The 25,464-nt window shown below is 43.2% G+C and overlaps 1 protein-coding gene across 2 annotated transcripts in view; it reads right to left on the reverse strand.

The window, feature by feature from the left end:
- abca2 (ATP-binding cassette, sub-family A (ABC1), member 2) overlaps window positions 1-25,238 on the reverse strand; it is a 75,780-nt gene extending 50,542 nt beyond the window's left edge. For both annotated transcript variants that reach the window (XM_064354436.1, XM_064354435.1), the window contains exon 1: window positions 24,373-25,238. In XM_064354436.1, coding sequence (XP_064210506.1) covers window positions 24,373-24,438 — 66 coding nt within the window. In that variant the 5' untranslated portion in view covers window positions 24,439-25,238. The remainder of the gene's footprint in view (window positions 1-24,372) is intronic.
- Window positions 25,239-25,464: the final 226 nt, after the last annotated feature.

The following is a 25,464-nucleotide window of genomic DNA, read 5'->3' on the forward strand; positions in this document are numbered from 1 at the left end:
AGATGAGACTTCTATGGGTACAGAATGTACCGGGTGCAAGGAGGTGCAGTACTGATTGTTCATTATAGTGCAATTAACCTGCGCAGCTTAGAAAAGAGTTACAAGTTCTATTAAATTTCCTTAGCACACGTCACTACCCAGTCCCAGAGTGCTTCACACAATATCCATTTGCAGAGCTCGACATTTCTTGAAGCGGCTCAGGTTAAGTAGTAAGCATACAGTCTTCAAGAAACCAATCAAGTTCCCAAACTACAGATGTACAATATTTCTTAAGCCTTCAGGCCAGAGGATGCATCTATCTGTCCCCACAGACCATGCCCATTAACCTTTGCAGGATCGAACAACAATGCTAAAAATATCCTGGTGTTTCTCATTTGTTAGCAGGTGCAATTAGCACCCAGCACATTCACTAAAAATCTAGAAGGTGAATTTGATGTATAGCGGCTTTCAAAAAAGCACACTACTTTAAATAAAGTTTGGCTGTATCCTCTACCTATCTGTGAGCTCTTTGCCCTCTCATTACTAACTGAAAGAAAAGTCGGTTGTCTTCCGCTATAGTGCCACTCTACAATCTCTAAGACACTACTGCTCAGCAACTTTCTATCGCTTCCTTAGGAATAACACGTTGGGAAAACGTCCATTTGGATTTCATTCAGGCCACAACATTGAGAATGCCTTGTTACCAGACTCCATTTAGCTCTGGTCTTTTGCCTGCTCTTGGTTATGCTTGCTCTCTCTCTGCAGCTTTCAACAGCACACATCGCAGCACCTCGATTCAGTGACTCCAGGCACACACAAATTAGCACGAGAAGGCCATTGAGTTGCTTGCGTATCTTTCCCAAAGCTCCCGTTTAATTTTTCATGATGCTTAGTAATCGCTGCTTCCAGCCACTTGATGTGGTGTTGCATCAGGGGGCAAATGCTATTCAGTGTGTGTATGTTACCGCTGGGTAACATAACGAAATAAAGGTATCCACTTCAATGTTGATGACACATGCAGATTTATAGGTCATTTCTGGCCAAAAACTGAGTTGGCAGTGTCTGACCTTACAAAATGCTTTAGTGAAATTAAATAAAAGGATGGTGACAGATTGGCTGAAGTGAAATCTGGATAAAGAAGACATATTCCTGGACTGAAAACCATCAAAAAGTTAGAGTGCCTTAAATAACTCAGAAGCTAATGCAATCTCACTTTGCCCCCAAGAAAAGAACTTTGGTGTAATGGCCAGTCTGAATTTCAGTAATTCTTTACTTGGGTAATCAAATCAGGTTTTATATAAAGTACTGCCAGGATGCTAACTCCCACTCAGAGGTCAAAGGTCAGAGGACATCACTCTGAATTTGGTACCTGTTAAACAGAGTACCGATTATGAGGTCACAATTACAGCGATACGGCCTTAAAAGGAAAAAGCCCCTGCCACCCTACGGAGGGGTTAGTGCAGTATGTGCCAGCTCAATCTCTGCACTGGTGAGGGAATACCTGATCCATTAGCTTTTATGCTCCCCAACAGTTAAGTCCTCTTCTAGCAATGCTCAGAAATGCTGAAATGATGGCTTCTTTTAAAACCCAGTGGAAAATATATTTTGCTCTTAGTAATGATATGGAACTGACTGAATTGCCCCCTGCCAAAAGATTGTTTGGTGTTAACTATTTAACACGCAAGCCAACATCCACAGGGCAAGGCTCTTGACCAATACTCTATAAGATATTTTTAATGTCTTAGGGTTTCTGAAAATGTTAATTGTTTTCCATTATTACCCCACTCCTGCTAAAAATGTATGACTCCACATACTCCTTTATTTCAATGGGGGTCATGTTCCTTCTGTGATACGATCCAGCTGATATATTATTGAGCTGCTCGGTGCTCTCTTCAATTATTCAGAGTGGCTGATTATGAGAAAGCCCCTGTGATGGACTGACTGGAGTGAGGTGGGAAGCTGCCAATGCAAGGGTGTGTGTGTGTGTGTGTGTGTGTGTGCATTATTGCGTAATGCAGGCAGACTGGAGGTGTGTCTGTGTCTGTCCATCAGTGCATGTCTCAGGACAAGACGGCAAGATTTCTAATGCATATGAAACAAAAATAAACAAGAAGTATAAGAGAGAGAGGGAAGGCGAGAGTGAGAGAGACAGAGAGAGAAAGAAATAAAGAGACCGTGAGGGAGAAATGTAGAGACTGAAATGGAATAGGGAGGAAGAAAAAAGAAAGAAAGAGAAGTACTTTTAAGCACAGCTCAGTAATTCACAGGGGTGCTTCATCACCTCAAGACCCGGCAACACCGCGTCCACCCACACAGTCTGAACAACCCTGCAACGCCATAAACACTCCTCTTTAACCTGCGGTGGCGCCGTTTACCACAGCACTCCCCTCTGTGAGCTGCTAGCCCAGGGAACATTCCTCCATCATAAAATACGCAGGCCTAAACTACGGCCATTCATCACGCACATTTCAAAAGAGCTGTTCGGGTCTTTTACAATGCTTTCAACGCATCTAGCCCCATGCTCAGATGGGGATCTATAGTCCTCCAGTAAGTTATGATGGGTGTGTACTGTGCTGGTGGACTTTGCAAAGCTACCAAACAGCCAATATCCAGCGGCTCGCTATTTCTAGGGGCCAATTATACAGCTGACAGATTTCTGATAGAGAGATCCATCTAATGAGCCTTGCTAAATGGCGGGGAATCCAATAGGCTACTGTTCCCTCCCATTCCCAGGGGGAAGCTTCCGGAAGGTGGCCATGTTGGCATCAATTCATCAGCCTTTCTTGCAGTATGTTCGGCAGGCTACCTCCCTCTACAAATGCACACGGGACGGGCCAGAGAATTCAAGGACTCAATTTCATTGGCACACCAGGAGTCATCCAATGCAGCCAAAAGAAACGCATACGAACAACCCTCATTCATAAATTCATAAAGCGACAATAAAAAGCAAACAAGTGACCATAATGAGATGACATGGCAAATAATAACATTGAAAGGATAATTGGAAAGGCTGCACACAGTTATGTGGACTACATGTCTGTGCATGTGCTTATACTATATTTACAACACGCATGCGTCTCTGTGCATGTGTGTTTATCTCCAGTGGCATGTGTTTGTGGGTGCGCAAGAACATACACATGAGCATGTGTGTCCATATAGGCATGAGCGAACGTCCATGCGAGAACACGTGTGCATGTACATGCCTGTAATTTACACGTGCACACGCGTAAGTGCCACCAGCATGCGGACAGAAGACAGAGTTGAGCACCGTGGGTCCGGGAGAACTAGCGAGTGTCGCATCACTTCCTCCCTTCTCTCAAAACGCTGACACACCGTCCCCGTTCTGTCGCCGCGCGGTCTAGCTGCCTCGCTCCTTCACCGCTACAACGGCGCGGGGACAAACGTCAATCAACCAGAGCGCTGACAGGCCACAATTTATCCAGCCGCGTTTCGGTCTGTCGAGGGGACTTCACCGGCCTAAAAACCATCTGTCTCAAACCAAGCCCACAAGGCCTAGAAACCTGCTGCACCAAAAAAAGTTCAGTTTTGCAGGCTATGAGGTTTCTCGTTCATGCATAGCAGACACGCAGGCTAATTAAGAATAAGAAAAATAGCTAACGGATGCCCTCTCAAGAAAGCTTTCCACGTTTACAATTCAAATTAGGGACAGTTTTCTCTACATCGCAGACAATACATCTGCAACGTCGCTTCACTGCTGACCTGCTACACTCATGGGCATGCACTCTGTGTGGACAATGCATGGCAGAGTTCACAAAGAAGCTCTTTTTAAAAAGCATAACTTGACATGCAGAAATCGCATAGTTACTCGAGTTGCCACTCTCAATGTCTCAGGGCTGCTGTGCACAAGAACGCACAACACACTGAAGCTTTTTCACAACACAACGTGCAATCATATTCAAAGGCAGAACTGAAAAGTGCAATGTATGGCTGTATGATAAGAATGCAATATGAATGAGAATCTAAAACAACAACAAAAAAGAAAAATACAATGAGAAAGTGAGGTGTACAGTGGGGAAGGTGTCAAGAGAACCTGAGAGAGGGGTGTGAAGTAGACAGTTAACCATTAAGGAAGTGTAGTGGTTCTGTTCTATTTGCCAAAAGGTAAATATAAGATATAAACACACATTAACTAACACTAAATTCAATTGCAAAAGCAGGTCATTTGCACCCAATCTCAGTGCAGTATTGTGCAGTAATATCTTCCCTGTGATTAATGGATAAGTAAACTCTGAATGGCCAGTTTATCCATTCAATGGGCATGTGTGCAAATGCATTTTCAAAGTCTAATGTCTTTCTTTCTCTTTATATTTAATTTACTTCCTTTCAGAAAAAGGAATCAGGGAGAGAGGGAATGAGGGATGGAGGAAGGCGGTGAAAACGAGGAGGTAGAGAGTGAGAAGTCGGCGGCAAAAGAGAGGGAGAGATAGGCGAAATACGAATTTAAGAGGTAGACAGACACAAAGGGAGAGAAAAAGGAGGTGCGAATGAAAAAAGTAAAGACAGGAAGAGATAAAAGAGAGGTGAAAGAGGGGGGGAAAGAAGACGCTTAAATAAGAGCGTATGTCCACATAGCACCAACGCAACGGTTATTCATGCTTCTGTCAGGTGGCCCTAACCTCTGTGTGGCAGCTGTGAATACTGCCAGAGCAGGTCTCCACAGTCACAGAGCCCGCCCGTCACCCGTGTCACTTCCTGTGAGGCCTGCTGATAACAGCAGCCTGGACAAGCACTCAGTGAGAGCATGAGGCGATAAATATAACGCCTGGGGGGAAAGTGGACGTCGGGCTGTCCTCGCCTACACGTCCTGCCAGAGAAGCCGGTTCCATAAAAAAACTCTTTAAACGCTCACCTGAAAGCACCTTATTCAGTAGCGGAGCCATTAAGAGTCTCCTTTCACATCTGCACCATCTGATGCAAACAGGCAAACATTCCCTTTAAGATTTAAGATCCCTCACTTATTGTCTTCTAGACTGCTTGAGAGAGAGAGAGAGGGATAATATCCCAGGTAACACAAATTAAATAAAGACCAACAGACATTTTACAGAAGCTCAATAAAGACACAATTTATTGTGACTATAACCTGTACATTTGGGTTGCATACTGCCACTTCACCTTTGGAGTCGCCCAATTACAACAATGAATTTTTAATAAATGTTCACACAGACATCAGCCCTTTCCAGGCACAGGGAAATGTTGGTGTCTGGACACCAGGGCAAGTGCTGAGCTTACCTTTACCGAAACTGAGGTTTTACAATCAAGTTTTAAACAAGAATGGGATGAGTTGGTTATGCTTGGTCTCCTAACAGTATCATAAATATGATAGTTCATAAATTAATGAATACATTAGATCTCAAAGGAAATCCTAAAATAACTAGAGTAAGTTCTGTGAAAGACGGAACAATCTAAAAATAAAGGCAACCCAAGTCCAAGAAAACAGTGACATTTGGAAAGCACTTCCCTTATAAAGAAACTCTACCAGTGGGCCTCTCCTTTGAACAAGAACAGAAAATGTAAACACCAGAAAGAATTATCAAAACAACCAGCACTCACTCGATTCCCAAATTACCCCGTAATAATTGTCAGATACACCCCAAAGCATCAAAGCCAGGAAAGCTGGTGGCCCTGATAGAATCAGGACAGATATGCTGCAGAACATCCCTCCTGTGCTGCTGTAGACCTTACGTAAATTGTCAACCTTGGTCTGGAAGTTGGCTGCTTTCCCGAACTCCGGAATCGGATGCTTATGTCCCCAGTGCAGAAGAGTGGAGACATCTACAGTCCCAATAACTATTGAGGCATCTGTATGAGCAGTAATATGGGGATGGTTTTCTGCTATATGCTCCACTAATGAATTCATGCTTTCCTTTCCGAACACACACTGCCAATTACATTTATACTATGCACACCTTATTTTAAGTGGGCTAAAGTGTGTGGCATCATAATATTTCTATATTTCTATAAAATCTATGGAGAAAATTGACAAAAGAACAGAATACTTCCTTCACTCAAGGGTGTAGGGTCAGGCAGGGCTGATTTCAACATTGTTCAATACTTACACTGATGGCTTACTGGAAAAATCTTGCAATTTTTTTCAATTCAATTCAATTCAATTTTATTTTTAAGAGACAGAGCAAAAAGAGTGAACAGAGCAAACACCAGGCCTGAACCCCCAAACAGAAAGCATGTGAAGTTAAAAAAAGATTCCCAGTGGGGAGAAAACCTTCAAACGGTAGCAAGAAAAAACTTCCAAATGGGAAGAAATCTCAAAAAATGGGATGAAAATCTGTGGCCGTGGCCTCATCATAGAACACAGAAGTTAAATGTCTCTCTAAAATGATGACCTGGTGCTGCCTCTGTCCACAGCACAGAGGCTACAGCAGCAACTGTATCCGTTAGAGCAATACTGGAAGAACCGGGCCCTGGCAGCTCATTTTAAAAAAGACAAATTATGATCTTACAAAGTAGGCCTGGAAAATAGGCAGTGGTTTAAGAGCACACTTAAAATTATGATTACCTTGGATTGAAAATCAGTGCCTCGGGGTGAATGTATTAAAAAGAGAAAACCTGCAGAGCTTTTTATCCAATCAATGTAAATTTTACAAAATAGACATCCCCATTACCCGAGAGCTAAACTCAAACAGGGGCCCCCTCAGTCAGCTGGTTTCATTCTCTAAGACACCCCAGCTTCAGAGCGGCACTGCTGACCAACGGCAAATCAGAGTAAATCAAAGGCTATCTGTCTTTAACACGGGGATGTAGAATACTACAGTACCTGAAAATAGATTACATTATTGGCTGAGTATATCTTCATACATCTTCAGCAAGTAGTTCCAAACTATCTTTGTTTAGATGAAAGGGAGAAAATATCAGTAATTTGGGAAAGGGACACACAGCAGTTCACTGTCCCCAGGCCAACAGCCTGAGGGCCAATGAGCTGCAGTACACAAAAGAATGAAATCACTATTATTATTCTCTGTAATATATTACTATTATACTTCTCATATTATCGCATAAGTATCTGTCCTGTAGTTGATGTTGTTATTGTTGATTGCGCGTGGTCGTGTCAAAAGCCTTTTTGAATTTGAATTAGATTTTGAGAGCGGGAGCCTGCAGTTTCTCAACACCATCCATTTGTTTCTTGCTTAAGCCAGGACACAAAAAGGGCAGATCAGTCATCGGCGAGTTAACCTGAAGTAGTTATGGTGATCAGAGGCAGGATTGGCAGGTAGGGACAACAGTAGAGACGGCAGCGACGGCTGCGACGACGCATGGGGGGGCATGGCAGGGCCCGGCGGCTCGTCAAGGAAATGCACGCTCTCGCGACGCCGAGCACAGATGGCGCTCCTCCGCCCCCGTTAATCCCGAGACTCCGAGAGAATTGCCCACACCCCCCCCCCCCCCCACACCAAACTCTCTCTCCATCCCCACACACCCCCCGCCTTTCTTGTCATTTACTTTCCTTTGATTTTACACTAAAACACAACGCTGTCCTAGCTCACTGATTGCAGGCTTTTGCCTCTATCCGCATCAGCCTCCCCTTCATTTTAATCACCCCCCCCCTCCCCTCTGAGTCAGACAGATAATCCGCCTCACAGCTGTAGGGGCATGAGACTACCTTGATTAGAGCGAAGTGCTCTTCTGAGGAATTCCCAGGGAATTTATCTTTGACCTCAAAATCTCCTCCAAACTGCACTGGATGTTCACACAGCAGCAACTTTTCTCATTGCAATGCACAATGTTGCTGCTCATAACTGATCTTTGGCCTTATAGCAGAGCATAGCCAAATCCCTCCACTGCTCACCAGTTAATCTTCCATACATTAAGGACTACAGCAATGGAACAGTATTGCTTACATCTATTTGACTTCAAAGTAATATTAGGCCTGCAACATACATACAATTACTGTACATGCACTTTTACTGTACAACTATGCACATATACACACACTAAGAGACACACAAAAACATACAAATACACACACACAAACACGAGCACACACACGAGCAGCCCATGCATGCACCATGGACTGCACACAGTGCAGCACGCGTGCACACACACACACACACAGACACACACACACGCACACGAACACACACAGTGCAGCACGCGTGCACACACACACACACACACACACACACACACACACACACACGCACAAGCTTTTCATGATGAAAGACAGCCATGGTATCAGCATTGCAGCAGAGAGTTTAATTAGACTCCAGGATGGAGCCACGTCAGGGTCATATCAATCATTAACATCCCATCTCTCTCTCGCTGTGACTGTCCCTCTCACCTCATCCCTCTCGATCTCCATTACTGACAGTGGGCCAGTCAGCAGAGGATGGTCTCCCATCTAAAGCCCAGCTCCTCTCCAGATTTTTCTCGACACCGTGTGAGTGTTTTCGTTCTTCGCACTGGGGACTTTTTTAGCCCACTCGGTTTTTGGAGGTTCAGGCATGCACTTTCCCATCTTCCTATTCTCCATTTTCCAGTGAAGCATTTATAAGAAACCGTGACTGGGTCTCTGTAAAACTCACCATACAAATAAAATAGAATTTAACTGAATCGCCATCTCTCTATTCCAACAGGCAGTGGAGAGGACAGGCAGATGTTTTCCACCCCTGGGTTAACCCAGGTCCCCAACCACAGGATAAGTCAGTTTGTTCTGCTAGCCTGCAAACCAGAAAACAAAACTGACCCGGGGTCAGTAGCCTTTCAACACTTTCGTTTGCCTCAGACTGAACGGGCAGAATTTCGGCATCCCAACAGCAAATCGGTCAACAAGGAACCAAATGTTAAAAAAACCCCTGAGGATGACTAATGTATAACCAGGCTACATCTGGGCCAGGCAGTGCGGCCAAGCCAAGCCACGGCTCAGCCCGGTGCGTTTCCAAATCAACCGTCCGTGCCGATTGGAGGAGACGTTGCCAAGGTGACAAGCATATGCCTTTTTTCCATTGATCTCGATGTCATCGCTTTTTGGGCGAAACGTGCGGCTTCTCCCCTCTCCCCGGCTCCATCCTCTCCTCTCACTGCTGGCCATTAAGCCGCAGGGCCGTTTACTGCTGAACCAACCCAGCTCGAGCAACAGGGAGCAGCACTTCCTAAAGGACTCTTCCCAATACCCAATCAAACACATCTACAGTAGAACACACATTCTCATTTACAGTCTTACTCAGATGAATGTAATTTCCCTTAGATCCCTCCCCCCCCCCCGTGTTCTCCAGATGTAATCAAAGAACCCATCATGCTCAACGCCATATGCTCATCTTTTGTAATCAGTTAGCTCTGGCATGTATTCAGTCCGATCTGCTTTTTTAGGTGAAACATGAAAACTTCAGCACCATTAATATTTCATGTTTATGAAAGCAGTAAATATTTCATAGCATGGTTTAAACATGAGGACCAAATTAGCTGGGAGTATGAGGCAATTTTCACTTAATTCATTTCCAGCTATGCCGCACCCCCCGCCTTACAGCCAAAGTTACTGCGAAAAAGAGAGAGAGAGCGAGTGTGAGAGAGGAGGAGGAGGGCCCTGAGAGAGGGAGAGGTACGCAGAACAGTTATAGCAAATCCTAGAAAGAGAAAGAAAAACAGAGAGAAAGAAGGTACAGTGGAAGCAACTGGAAAAACCAGAAGCAGAAAGGGAGGACAAGCAGAGAATGAGAGGGTCGAAAGGGAAGCAGACAGCTCCATAAAACAACCGCAGGAGAGAAAGAAAAGATAGGAGAAAGAGAAGTAGCATTTGGACAGGAAAGATGGGAAGGAACAAAGGCAACCCAAAAAAAAAACACAAATAGACAACTGAGGGAGCGGCAGGGTGACTCAAGAGAGATAGAGAGAGGAAAGAGAGAGAGGAGGACGGAACGAAGGCTAAATGCAGCTCATGGACGAGAAAGAGACCGTTAGGAGGGGTCCATCATTTTTATGAGGTGCCTGAGATGGGAAGGCTGGACTCGGGCATCGAAGCAGCAGGACTGGCGCACGCAGTTATTTCGCGCTTTCACGGCTCCCCGTAGACGTGTTTTCACCACCTTTATTCGCTATCCCCTTCTTTCAGTCCGTAAGCTCACAAAAACGCTCATTCTGAGTAAAAGACCTGGCGTCATCCCCCTCCCCCCCCCTTACACTGAAACAGTGAGACAAAGTGATGCTCCATTGTGCGGTGTGCACAGAATGAACACAATCTACCCAGGTGGCCGCACCTCGGGCTCGACAGTTCAGTGACGGCAACGTTCATCCGCAATGGACTTTTAATTATAACGCTCTTTCACTTTTTAACCATCAGTGCTCTTGCCCCCTCCCCCCACCCCCACCCCAGTCTTTGATAAAATGAATGCAGGGTTTTAAATTACAATCACACAGTGTGAAATTAAAAAGTCTTCAACAAGCAACCCTCTGAAAATGTGACCAAAATAAGCAGTTATTCCTACAGTCCTGAAGAGAAAGCTACAGTACTTGGTGACCTCACCCGAAATCTTACAATCACATTATTCAAATCAATCGAAGCGATGGCAGCTCGGTAGCAAGGGACTTTTCTAAATATCCCGACAGGTTTTTTGTGTGCTTGTACACGCTTGTCCCCAGCAGTTGACGGAGGTAATTTATGCATTTGCACGGTATGTCACCGTGTCCGATATTGCAACCTTGCACTTGGCTGGTCCACCGGGTTCAGCATTATGTGCGCCCTTATTCGCTCCCCTCTACACACACCCTCTACTCGCCCCCCAACAATATCAATCAATCAGCCCTTACTTTCCATAGTCCAACTTTCAGTCAGGCAGTCACGCCACCCTCATGAGTTTTACAGGGGGCATTGACTGCAGAGAAAAAAGTCCAATTTAACCTAATGTAGGATGTAGAAAAAAGTCCAATTTAACCCAAAGTAGGATGTAGAAAAAAGTCCAATTTAACCCAATGTAGGATGTAGAAAAAAGTCCAATTTAACCCAATGTAGGATGTAGAAAAAAGTCCAATTTAACCCAATGTAGGATGTAGAAAAAAGTCCAATTTAACCCAATGTAGTAGGATGTAGAAAAAAGTCCAATTTAACCCAATACTAAATCTAGAAGGACTGGCATGTTAATATACTGGTCATAATTTAAAAAAATCTAATTTAAATGATTATTATTATTATTATTGTTCTCCATTAGTTCTTTTGGCATTGCCCGTCCATTCTGTATGAATAAATAAACTTAAATGCAATGCTAGATTATTGATGACATTTATAGAAAGATTTCATTTTTAAATTCAACATATTGCATGGTTGGAATCAACAGAGAACATATGCCCCAAGCATCAACTGCAACAAAGGTGGGTCTTTGGATCAAAGTGGATTTGACAAAAAAAAATGATGATGATTTAAAATAATTAGAAACAAATCAAATTAGATAAACATCATTATGAATACAATAAATTCTTGATAAGTTACCGCGGGGTCTGTTTAAAAAAAATATTCCATTCAAGCTGCTTTATTCAAGCATAGCAGAGCTGCATGGAGAATGTTTATGACTATACATCATGTGGTGCAAAGCCTTCATTAATAAAGTCCTTTGCTTTAGATGTTTTTTATGCTTTTTGGACACGGCAGTATAATATAGACCTTCTATGATGCCATTGTAATAAATCCTGCTATGGCTAACTAAAGCATGTTCTGTATTTCTGTTGATGGAAATGCTTTCTGTTTTTAAATAATATTTTTTTCAAAATAACATTTTTCTTTTTTTAATTACAGTGTTGTATACCATCAAACTTATAAATTATAAAAAATGACAGCGAGACATCATAAGCAACTTGAGTATTCTACAAAATGAAATGTTTGGGATTAAGATGTTTGAAAGGATGAAGATGTTGTCCAACTGAATGTCTACGGCAGCATTTTTTTAAAAGCCAACACATATCAAAAGAGCTCCGCCTTCAAATCTGAGGGGATTCTTTCCATTCAGCCGCCCGAGTTTAAAGCGACCATGTTTCCTTTTACATGTGCTGTGGAGGCATTTAATGGCAAGTTGGCCTACTTTGGTCAAAGAGATGGAAAATATAGTAAATATAGGACAGGACACCAGACACAACTTGATGATCTTGTTTGTTTTTATAATAAGTGTACATTGCTTTGTTTATAGGTAAATGCACCGTACACTATAAGGCTGGTCGCTCTGTAGAATTCATTTATCTGAGTTACACTATTACTGGACAAATACAATTCTTAAAACATACCGTATGTTTTCAACATTATGGCGATATGAACACTATCATGTCAAACTACCACTTTCACCATTGCACTATATATCACACACACACACACACACACCTACCTTTCATTAATAAATTACTAATGAGGTTCACATGATCATATAATGAAGATGTCATGTAATTTTTATGTCTTGTGAAATGAAAGCCATTTCTAATTTTTCATTTGAGAATAAAGGTTGTGCGTATTAACCCTAGTGAGACTGATGGGGCGACATAGCTCAGGAGGTAAGACCGATTGTCTGGCAGTCGGAGGGTTGCTGGTTCAAACCCCGCCCTGGGCATGTCGAAGTGTCCTTGAGCAAGACACCTAACCCCTAACTCCTAACTGCTCTGGCGAATGAGAGGCATCAATTGTAAAGCGCTTTGGATAAAAGCGCTATATAAATGCAGTCCATTTACCATTACCATTTGATGCAAAACTGTTTCATGTAGAAATCTGCAATAAGTTTTGTTCTAAATGTAAGGTCCATAGCTGTACTTAGAGTCTTTCTAGATCAATCAGACAAGCCAACAGGAAAGACATTGTACACATTACAACAAACTACACAGACTTTATTGCCACACCTTTCCCTATCACAATCCGTGGAGGCAGGGCAGCAGCAAATTCAGAAGTTTTGTTTGATTGACTGCTTGATGAAGTTACTTGTGTACTATGTACTATATCATATTTTCAGTGGGTCAAAAGTTTACATACACTTTGTTAGTATTTGATGGCATTGTCTTTTAATTGCTTAACTTGAATCGAACGCGTGGGGTAGCCTTCCACAAGCTTCTCACAATACTTTGCTGGAATTTTTGTTGATCGTATTTAGTGTAAAATGGACATGATGTTGAAATTATTTACTGGTCTGCCATGCATGAAGTATGTTTGACTGAGTATTTTGTGTGCTGAAGCCAAAATAAATTGTAAATAAATTCACAGTAGTTTATGAATTTATAGTCAAGTTCTGTCTTCTCTAAAACACAATGCATCATTCAGTCACCTCCAAAATCACATTTTTCTGCTTCAGTTAAGAAGAGTTTCAAACTTAAACACTATTGTTCTGAACTGTACTGTATTGTTCAGAAGAAACCGTGGAATGCTAATGCAATCTCCCATCTTAGATCACTTGTGTGTGTGCACAGGGCCAGGTGTCCAGGGCCTGCATCAGCTACAGGCATCAACAGATAGTAGGCCTACTACCAGTGGACGCGCTAGCCCAAGGAATGCTGCATCTTTGGAACGCAGGACATTTCGAAATCTGTATTTTACCCTAATTCACTTGTTTTCAGATAAAAACAAATGTTTTTCCTGTAACATGCCTCCTCACAATAATATCACATCATGTAATTCATTATTTTATTATGCCACTTGTATCAGAAGCAGAATGAATTAGCGGAATGAAATAAGCTACAAATAATGTTTCGGCATTCTATTCAAAACTAATTTTTGCCACAGAAGCTAATAACATTAGAAAAGCCTAGGAGCAATTTTGATTTTAATTTACACATGCTGAGCAAGTTAGCTAGAGTGTGATATCTCATTTTCGATCTTTCGTTCAAATTAAGCCCTTTTTTTTAAAATCTAGCAATGCTACCAATGGCTGAGTTAATAATAAACAACACAATGTCAGACACTGAAAGACAATTGGCTCAGGAGCAAACAGAAGCAACAGTTTTGCTGCGGTTCATGCCTGGGCTATTGTACGTTGTGATCTTTAAAAAAAAAAAAAAAGACCTCAGAATATCTGCATTTAGGGAACGCAGTGTATTTTTTCCTGACATTTTGGCTCTTCTTTCTGCACAGAAAATGCATTATCCTGCATTAACATGACAGGTAACTACTACACTACAGTATACTACAATATTATATTACAATACAGAAATTTTGTGGCGTCAATACAATACAAGTGTTGAGACACTCACAGGACAGCAAACATCGAGGATCTTATGAACAAACTAAGCAAATACAAAAGAGATGCTTTCATATTGAAATGCTTGTTCGAATGCCTTTGAAGGGATGGAAAAGGTTGACCATTTGTCAAGTCTATGGAGTCAACCTTGGCAGCTGCTAACTGCATATTGTAATGTAGAGACTTTCCTAGGAGGATATCACTAATGGTGCACTCACCAGGTCTACTTTACTGAACTCTAAGAATGAGTTTTATTTCCTGAGAAACTGTGCAAAATATCAGTAAAATTGCTTCGCTCGCGAAATTCACTCCAAAAACTAGCTCCTTCCGTAACTCATCCAAAGGGACAGACAGTGTGAAATCACAGCATTATGCAAATAAAAGGCTTGGCTACAATGACACGTCTAATAATTATAAATTCCTATCTAAATGTTAAGCTATCTAACATAAAAGGGAAAAAAGAGCCCATTTAAAAATGTCAGTAACAGCTACTTGTACAGAACACGAGCACACACATAAATGTGCACGATCGCAAGCTGTGCGCCAGCATTTGGACTGCAAATCTGTCACAGCAAGCAGGTGGCTGTCGCAGCAGGACTGGGGACCAAGCCATCCACTGCAGAGGATCACAGAAACAAACACACACAAAACCGTCCGCATAAACGCATGCATGCACACACACACCTGTACAGAGACGTACAGATCCACCTGCATCCAATCGGGCATACAAACAAAACCTGCACAATCAAGCACAGCTCTACACACACATACACACACAGAAACATCTGTAGAGACATACAGTACAGATCCACCTGCATCCAATCGGATGCACACACAAACCTGCACAATCAAGCACAGCCCTGCACACACACACACACAGAGTATGGAAAGACTTTAATCACTGGCAGGTCGTGAGCACTAAAGCTGCTCACCCTCCTGTTGGCACTAGACAGTAAGCCATGTGCCGCTTCCAACAAAGAGAGAACTGCAACAATTATCTGTTCTCGCACTCCTGCCACCTCTACACTGACTGGATTATAGACTGCAGGCTTATAAGGACATCCAATGACTCACATCCCTATGAGTATACCAACCTGCAATACACCCTACAGTAACATTTGTTCAGAGTTTTACTGCCCGGCAAATGTTGTTCATTAACGTTTGTAGATTCTGAGTTTGTAGGAATTTGCTCTACAACTCCTGTGGTTCCTGTTGATCCTGTTGAGCCAACTGTTGACCAGTTGATTGGGGCAGTTGATTGGCTAATTGGTGCCAAAATTTGGTCGATTAGCATTGGCAGCACTGCAGTCTATTTGCTAGTGCTAGTGGCCAGCGGGGCAACTGATTGGCAGTAGATTGGCTAATGAGGTCCAGTGCATCGTCTGTTTGGTTAATATGGGACAGAGGATCATGGCTTGGTCAGTGAGATTGATTAGGGCTTCTCATGAGCTACCCATGAGCTGTCACACCCTTGATGAAGGGGTTTAACCTGTCCTACTTTCATTAACACTCAGCTGAACAAATTGGTAGTGCAAACCATCTTCTTTTCATTCCTTGTCTTTTTTTTATTATTGTTATTATTGCTAACATTATTATTTAGCTTCAGAGATGTGCTCTGAGATCTCAGATGTGCTCCGAGCATCAACTTGCACGAATGTTGAGGAAATTCAAACGAAGGTGGTCACCCTGCGGCTTTGCGATCGATAGGAAAAGCAGCCGAGGTAATGCCGGACCGGTGTCCCATCTCTCTTCTGTGCCACTCCCCATCCCCTGTCCAGGGGAATGGCTCTCAGATGAGCTTCCACTTAATGACTTTATGAGAGACCTTTTACAGCCTCAACTGCGTCACAGAGCCAAGCCCCTGCGCAAGCACACGCTGTCATATTGATACTGAACACACACCTGGATTGGGGAGGGTCAGGGCCAAAAAAAGTCGATACTGAGCCCTCTGCCCGTAATTTTTCAAAGATTGTTCCCTCTTCTCATCCCTCCCTCCTTCCTGTTCAGTCTTCCTCCTGCTTTTAGCAATCCCCCCACCTTTATTTTGCTTAGCTTTTTCCCCGTTCGTTCTGACTTCTGCACTCTCCTCCCTGACAAGCTCTCTCTCTCTCTCTCTCTCCCCCTCTCATGTATATTTCATCTAGCTTTTCTCCAATGCAGCTTCTCCCCAGAGCCAGCGGCTCTCAATAATTCACCACCCTGTCTCAGCCAGCCCTACCCTCTGGCCAGGAAAGGTAAGAGTACAGATGCAGTCACAGGTGTGGGGGGGGGGGGGGGATATGACAGTTGGTTCTCTTAGCTAATGTTCACAAAACATCTTTTTTGATTATTCTCACACAGCTATTTATTTCAGGGACAAGAGTTTGCTGTCATTTCAGGTTTACCCCAGGGTCACGGTCAGGCTTGTGTCGATGCAAAAACAGTCCACAGTATGGCCATCTGTTCTTTATCCACGGCAATGATTCTGTGCCCAAGCTCTATCAGCAAGGAGGGAGCGACATTAGGTCCATTCTGTGGCCGTTCAAAGCACACAACAAAATCACAAACACCTATGCAAACACTAGGCCTACAAAACACCTCTTCTCCCTGGATAATTTCACCGCTCTTTGGCCCACTGTAAAGAGGACGTGGTATGCAACAAACCATTGGTTATGTAACGAGTTAACAGAAGCCTACTGTTTTCTTACAAAATCTGGGCACTCATTAATAAGAATAAAATCAGAATGGGTTTTACTTAACTTTGCAAAGACCGATTCCTGATTCCAATGAAAGATTTATGGTAAAACAATGTTCAAGTGTTCAAATCCACGCAAGGGAAATTACTGATACATCCACCATTAGCAAGGATAATTTTTTTTCTTGCACTGGCTGCTTACTTGTCCTTCGCAAACAAAAGCATAATTAATTCTTCATTTTTCTTGAGGCTGTAAAATGGCTGTGAACCTTGGCTTTTTGGCGTTAGTACAGATGGTGAACTCCATATTGTTGAGGTCAAATGTTCTGACTCTTTAGATTGCTGTGAAATGTTAAATCACAGCAATCTGATTTTCCGGCTCATTAAGAATATTCATAAAATGGCTGCATTTATAATGGACTGCATTATATAGCGCTTTTATCCAAAGCGCTTACAATTGATGCCTCTCATTCCCAGAGCAGTTAGGTTGAGGTTAGATGTCTGCTCAAGGACACTTCGACATGCCCAGGGCGGGGTTTGAACCGGCAACCCTCCGACTGCCAGACAATCGGTCTTACCTCCTGAGCTATGTCGCCCCTGATGGTAAAAAGGCCATGGACCATTCATAATCATTCATAAGCCACAAAAACTTATACGGACAGCTCTGTAACTCCAACGGTACCAACTGAAATTTTCAAGAACAAGGAAATCAGGTAAGACAAAAAGAAACCAAGAGCTTATAATGCAGGCAGAACAAATATCTACTCCAGGGATGGCCAACCCAGATGCTGGAGATCTACTGTCCTGTAGGTTTTCATTTCAACTACAATTTGGCATACCTGATTGTACTAATTAGCAGTTCAACAAGATCACCGGCAGTTAAATGAGCTGTGCTTTGTTAGAGTTGGAGTGAAAACCTACAGGATGGTAGATCTCCAGGAGCAGGGTTGGGCAGCCCTGATCTACACAATCTGAGCTGATTAATGACCTTCAAGTTTAAATTCACTTCCTTAGCAACGGCTTGACAACCACAGTCCTGTAGTTACTGCCTCTCATAAAGTACATTCAACATTAGCATGTTTCAGTTGACTTTTCTAGCGTCGTTCGCTGGAAACATTTAGTCAACCACCCCCCCCCACACTCCCCACGGCTCTTTAATGCAATTTTATTCTGCTTTAGTCAAACAAATACTTTTTACATGGAGTTTTGGAATGTGTGTGCGTGCGGCTATGTGTGTTGATGTGTGTGTGTGTGTGCACATATAAAGAGGGCACATACACAAAGCATGCGTACAAAATACAAAACCACATAAAACCACTACCAAACTCCCACTTACTTAAGGTGGTAGGACTCCATGTGCAACACCCCGCCAGGTTGAGCTTCTGCTGATGGCAGATTGCATTGTGTAAGCACGGGAGAAATTTTTGGTCTTGAGACCAAAGAAGCACTGGCAGCTACATCAAAGCAGCTACAGGGGAACACGAAAGTAAACAGGCCAGGGATCACTCGGAGAACGGAACGTCTTCCAGCGTGGCTTCAGACAGCCTGCTCAGCCCCCATTCAGCGGGCACGTGTTTGTGCGCTTGCACGTATCGCCGATGGGGGGGTGAGGCTATGAATTAGCATAATCATTATAATTAGCAACGAGTCGCAGTCTAATTATTTTTGAGTATTGGCAACATTTGAAATCTTTCTATTTATGTCAAGGGTTTTCGGCATATGTTAAATTATGCTGTTGTGTTGTTGCTAATCTAATTAAAGGTACTCATCAGAGCTTGTTGTGTGGGGTTATATAAGACCATTCAACGGTGAAGTTTCAAAGCTCTGTTCAAAGGGATGCCTATACAATGCATGACACAATCAATTCACTTCTGCACAGAATGAAGCCAATTCTTTCATCTCCCAAGTTACATTCAAGAACTGTTTTTTTTAACCATAGAAAATGCATCTCTTTTATAGTAAAATCCAGCTGAACCGTGAAAAATTGTTCTCTTTCTGTCCAGATTTGAAAGGTTTTTAATAGAATCCAAAAGCCAGGCAACAATACAAAGACCAATTTATTACAAATCAGACTAACCAGCTATCAAAGAGAGTGGTTCACAACCTTTTCTGATTACAGCAGAGCTGTTCGAACAGTGAGATGCACCCAGCCCAATGTCACACAAAGCACTTCCAAAAATTATCAGTACCCTGTTTTTTCTCAGAATCTTTTATATTTAGGCCTACCTATTTTTTGACATTGTTTGCATATGATTCATCACTACCACTCCAAAGCCAAATAATTAGAACAATGTAGCATATTCATCGAATTTCCCACAAAACCTGCCTGTCAACAGCAGACAGAGCAGCAGCAGCACCGCGATATCATTAATAACAACGACTAGGTGTACAGCACATCTAATGGCAGATACGCAGAGAGACGCGGATACACCCATGACAGAAAGCGATATGTTATGTCACGCTAACACATGGCGCTCCAGGAATAAGGAGAAGAGGTCAACTCTCCCCTGAGAAAATGAAAAGACACACACATACAGCACAGCAGCCCAGGGCAAATGCGCAGTCTGGAGGGCGCAAGTATTGCACAGTCGTCCGTTGTGTCTGTGAGATCACTGGATGGAGCCAGTCGGCGTCTGGCAGTCCCTGCCTCAGTCAGCTCCCCCACGGAGGGGGTGGGGGGGGCTGGGAATCAGAAGGAGGGGTTGCGGGAGTGTGGTCGCTGAGACCGCAGTTTGCATGTATAATTCACGGCTGGCGTCGACTATCCCCGCCCCCCCACCCACCCCCCCACCCCCAGTGTGACTCCACTGCCCTATTCATTTACGGCGACGCTTTCGTCCATTTCTACCCCGATTTCTCCCTCCGCTCCTCTCCTCCCCACCGTCTCCATAGATACCCAGCCAGTTCAGCCCGTCCCTCTGCCAGCCAATCAGTCGGCATCGCTGAGAGAACTAGGTCAGTCCTTATTTTTCTCTTCTGGTTTTTTTTTTGGTAAGCTAGCAATAAGGTAAACCACACGGCGTAACACACCACAGTTGCTGGGGATCCATCACCACCACTATCATCATCATCATCGTCATCCCCACCACCACCACCACCCCCTCAGGGGGACTATCCGCCAGGGGAAGTGGCACTACACTGCATGTGTTTTTCAGTCATGCACCTCAGGGAAATGCGGGATTGGCAGGAGGCAGCGAGTTAATGCTCCCGGTGCTCGCGGGCATAGGGGGTCGTGGGTTTGAATCCGCAACAGAGCTGCCGCTGTAAACTCTGAGCGAGTCAATAACCGTGCGCTCTGCTCCTGTATGGCTTTAGTGAGGCTGTGTAAACTGAAGGGAGCAAATGAAAAATATGTCATGTGGGGTTAAACAAACAGCACAGCTAATGTAACCCGCTCCTCACTCTGCCAGTACAGAGATCAGGTGTGTGTGTGTGTGTGTGTGTGTGTGTGTGTCAAAGATTCCCCCAGCCACTACAGACACATACAGTATGTCAGCGACATACTGGAGGATTTGCTCATGCATGTATGAGTGCACGCAACTATATTAATGCATTTGCAAATGTGTATGTGTGCGCGGGGTATGTGTGTTTAGAGGGGTAGTCCATGTGCTTTACGAAGTTCCGTGCCACTGTGTAGTTTCACACTTTACACATCAGAAACACAGCATGTCATACTCATGTGTGCCCACAAGCATGGATGACTGGGGAAAAAAAGGAACCTTCTCCAATAGCTTTAGTCTGTTGGCTTTAATTGCCTGTGTGGCAGCTGCTTACAGATAAGAAATGTACACCTAATTTTCCGTAATACCTCACAAAGGCCGCGTAACCCTCTGTTTGACTTGATGAATCATTAACGCATTCCGAACGACAAACCTCTCCAAGGATGACAGACTGCCTGCCGCACGTTACTGCCTATCGAAACTGGGGGAGTGGCAGTAAAAATGTACCATTAACAGCTACAGAGAAAGGGACCCTGGATGCGTTTCCACTTCGGAGGCAAACATCTGCCGCACGAACCGGACGCTTTCCACGCGATAGCGAGGGGGGAGAAAAGGGTTAATCAGATTCATCTGAAGGGCTTGCAGGAAGGAGCAGGAAGGAAAAAAAAACATCGCCGCTTGCAAACTGCTGATGGGGCGTTTCCCAGAATACACCGCGGAGCCCCGCGCGGTGATTACCAGCCACTTCCTGCGCCAGCCGCGTCCGATGATCCTGCGGGATGACGCGGCTGTTGCTATAATTAAACCGGCAATCCTTTACTCCAGGGAGCTCTTGACATATGCGCCGAGTGATTTATGAAGGGAACTGTTGCTGCAAATACTACACTTAAAAAGGGACCCTGGCAAGCAGGTACAGGTCCAGCGAGCTCCAATCAGCGACCGGTTGCATAAAACACATTAAGAGAAGTTGTAACTTCCCCTTAAGATGCCCTGAAATTTCAGTGAGTTGCACTAAAGTATTTACTGAAGCAATTTCCTTAAACAACAGCATCGCATGACAATGCAAAAAAAAAAAAAAAAATGTCAACCAGGCCATTCCAGCAAACAAAGGTAAGAGGCATCATATCTGTTTGTTATACTGTAGTAACATGCAAGAATGAGCATGCAAACTTTAAAGGAAAACAAGCGTTTTGGTGTGTTTTATGAGCAACTTTTTTTTTTTTTTTTGCAGGGCCTGCCCATATGAGTATGGATCACTGAATGAAGTGTAAAAGATAAACCTGAATGCATTCAAGCGAGTCAACAGGTGGACCACAGAGAGGTCTGAAATGCACCAGACCACAAAGCCCAGACTACGCAGGCGGCGAGGACCAGAAATGGACTGTGGCTGCAGCCTCTGTGATCGATCCTTCACTCTGCCTCTCGCACACTAAATCTGAACCTTGGTGATACCTTCCGGATACATGGCTGCCTTTCCACTGGAGGAGGTCATAATAAAGCATATTCAGTCAGACAACCTCATTCCCTCATTTGCAAACCGAACCTGCTGTTATTTATCAAAGTAACAGAACGCAGGGACACTAGATAGCAATAAACTATAGCAGGCTCTCGCAATGTTATTGTAAGGTTTTCTTGCGGGAACAGGGGATCACCTGAGTGGCTCAATCAGTAAAAGTGCTCACACAGGCTGGGACTAGTACAAAATCACTGGTTTACACGTGGATTATGCGAATAGCCAACTATGCCCAAGACACAATTTGGCCTTAATTTAGCCAGGTTTTATTGTGTCACCACTGCATAAACTCCTCACGACTATTTGCCACTTCCCTTCCCGGTGTCCAGTAATAGATAGCTTACACTTCTGTACCTATCAGCATAAATTCTGCTGACATGTTCAGTGGCTTGCGTGCAGTGTATAAAACAATGTCAATGACACCTTGGGAAAATGCATAGGCGGAGTTCAAGAATTGAGGAAAAGGGGGAAAAGTGTTCACATTTTTTTGTAAGTGCAACTGGCTCAACTAGAGTCAAGGCTGTCCACTGCAGATCCATAAGTTTCTGGGTTCTATGTTTTGTTACAACTGGAGTATTACTGTCACTGACTGGATTGGAACTCAAACCACTTGATGTTCCAGGAGTCCATCAATTAACGTGTTCACTCACTGACAGGCTACCACTTCTCAACTGCAAACAGCAACCAATTCAGTCAACCTGTGGGTGGGGGACAATGTTTAAATCCAGACCCTTAAACATTGTTCTAGCAGTAAAAAAACAATAGCATGTGTAGTGGGCTGTGCTTGCAATGATAGGATAAACAACTGATGAAACTTTCAGAACACACTCTTACGCCATCGTGCTCAGAAGTACAAAACACGATCTTGGTGATCTCCTTTCATGTTGTTTCACAAAATTCGATTAAGCTTTTGTGCAAATGTGAAGGGATACAGGGTTTGTAAAATAGAATGTCTGACAATTTATCAAATTTTGTGCACATTAATGAAAACGGTTTAATGAATAATAATTGTATGCAGTAAAAAGACAAGCAACATTTACGTGTTCATTTCGGTTACTACACAACCCCCTTCACTTGATAGTTCTCTCACAAAAGGCTATTAAATCCAGATTAGAACTGAATTAAGGACTTAAACATTCTTAACTAATGAAAATTCTATTTTTTGATTTTTTAAAGTGCTTATACAAGGTTCTTCCTGGCCTGTCATTAAGGTACATTTTCAAACAGCGCTAACATGTCCTTCTGAGCGGAACCGCACAGAGAATTAACTAAACAGGTGTATGTGACTGCATTCGAAATATCTCCATGTCACCAATGATGTCTAATAAGCGACACATTGCTGGTGCTTCATTAGCAGCAACAGCAGCAACCACGACTGCAAAAACACCCCGAGAGGTAAAAATTATCTGCTAAAAAATTTGCACTCCCAGTGTCACTTATCCTTCATTGACTGGTCCCAGTCACAGCTGGCTGAACGAGGAATTCGACCAGCGAGTCAGAGCATGAGCTGTCATGGGATGCTAATCCAATGTCCCCAACGCCTGACACAAACACACACCCTTCCTTCGTCTGACAAGGTCTGAGGGCAGCTGAAATATTATCAGCGATTGCGACACATCTCTAGTCAGATTCGGTGTCTTGTCAGCGCAGGGCGTGTGAGAGTAGAGATGGGAGATTGGTTTTCGTACACGACCGAAAACATGGATATGCGCTAGCAATAAAATGTTCAACATGAACCTGACAATGAGTTCAAATCCCCATTCACCTCAAGAGTCTATTCTTAGCAGCGAATATTATCTTAGAGTGAATAACAGACTCGGCTCATGAAAGGTTCTGCAGGGGGAAAAATTCGCATTTTTAAGATAACTATTTCCCACCAACCTGTAACCGTTCACGGGAAGTAGGCTATAACAACCTCATATTTCATTTAAAATTTACTCTAAAATATATCTTCGATTTAAGTTAAATAGTCTATTTTACTCCTATGCCTGTTTTTGGGAAGGGCATTGGTAAAACGGGGGAATTTTTAAATAGCTTACTCTTGCTACTAGCCTATTGTGGTTTCTAATAATGAGCTGTTAAAAACCAACCACTCCGGCACCTTTGCAACAACCTGTGTGTTGTCTGAGATAGTGAACATGCAGCTAAAACACACCCAAGTCATTTTAAGTAGGCTACGACAGCACCAATGTGTTATTGATACTTAACGTGTCGAGCTCTTCAGCTAGCATTCAAATTGTCTTAAAAATATTAGGCTATATTTAAAAAAAGAACAAAAATGTGATAAGCATCAATAGAAGATGAAGTAATTACTCTAAACATGACAGGATGCGGTGTTAACTTAATAGATTTGTACTGCGAAACAGAATTATAAAGATGCGCTTCAAATGAGAAAATGTTTAATACAAAACAGGGCTAGCGATGTCGGAGATATCCAGCTGCCGGAGTCTCCATACCGACGCCCGTCTCTTCTCGCTCTGCCACCCGCTGTTTCCACTGTGGACGAGGCCTCTATTTATAGCGCTCTACGGATCGGTAAATGGCTGTAAAAATACACTTTTTTTACTAATGATAAGAAAACAACATGGTCACTTTACTTACCGGTCCTCTTCGCTTCAATGAAACATTTTTCCACAAGAGAAGATGGAGCTGATGAAGGAATCCCATTTTCGCTAACGTGTGTTGCCCCCGATTTAGTCAAATTATGATTTTTCTGTCTTTACAGTTCACGCATTTCTATTAATAGAGTGAGAACTATTGCGCACTGAATTAGCCTTCCAAAAGGCATATTTACATCCTCCACCTAGTAAAATACAACAGCCTACCTCTCTCTTAAAACGAAGATTCGCTATTTTTAAACGAGACTGTTGCCATACTAAACGACTGTGTTTATCTGCATACGTACTGTAAAATGGTTTACATGCACCAGGTCTGGCTAATCGCTTTAAATAGCGCTCACGGAAATGGTACAAACGCTGCTAGAAATCGTTCAAATCAACCGGAGGATAGAACTCAAGGTGTCGTGCAGTTGTGTGGGCGGAGACAAGGAGGAATTTTACTGTTGTGTGTAATTCCGGCATTTGGTGCCCACTGAAATAAGTAGTCTAAACGTTTCAGAATTAAATGAGCACATATAGTTATATATATTCCCAGCACAAAACATACAGACTATAGCACGAAAATGTATGAGTCAGATCACGGCCAATAGCCTATAGCCTACACAAACTAAAGCGAAATTGTAGCCTCTCACAATGCGACGCCGACGCCAAACAAAAACTAGCGATAAGGCAGGTCGATGTTTAGCCTAAATTCCAAATTTTGCGTCGCTGGTGCTGATATCTAGCCTAGCTACTCTACCATAATAAAACTGCCATCTGACGGTTCTCGTCGCACAGATGACGATTCGTTCCGTGAAACTGTTTCTATCAGCTTCTGCTCGGAATACGCAAGCTTCCCCTGTACTCCCATCACCCTCCCAAATGCAAATTTTATGCTGCACGCATTGGCTACTCAAACGGGTCAGAGTGAAACAACTAGCCTACAGTTTATTCAAGTAGGGTCACCTGTTACCAAATTAGTCCCCTATTTCCTTTAGGCTGAATGCTCAGTTTTATTTCCTGTGTTTTATTGTTGTGTGTTCTATGTCATAATTTAAAAATCCAAGTTAATCTTCTGTCACGATGTCCTACCTTC

The sequence above is a fragment of the Anguilla rostrata genome, chromosome 10, assembly GCF_018555375.3.
Source record: "Anguilla rostrata isolate EN2019 chromosome 10, ASM1855537v3, whole genome shotgun sequence".
Classification (NCBI taxonomy): Eukaryota; Metazoa; Chordata; class Actinopteri; order Anguilliformes; family Anguillidae; genus Anguilla; species Anguilla rostrata.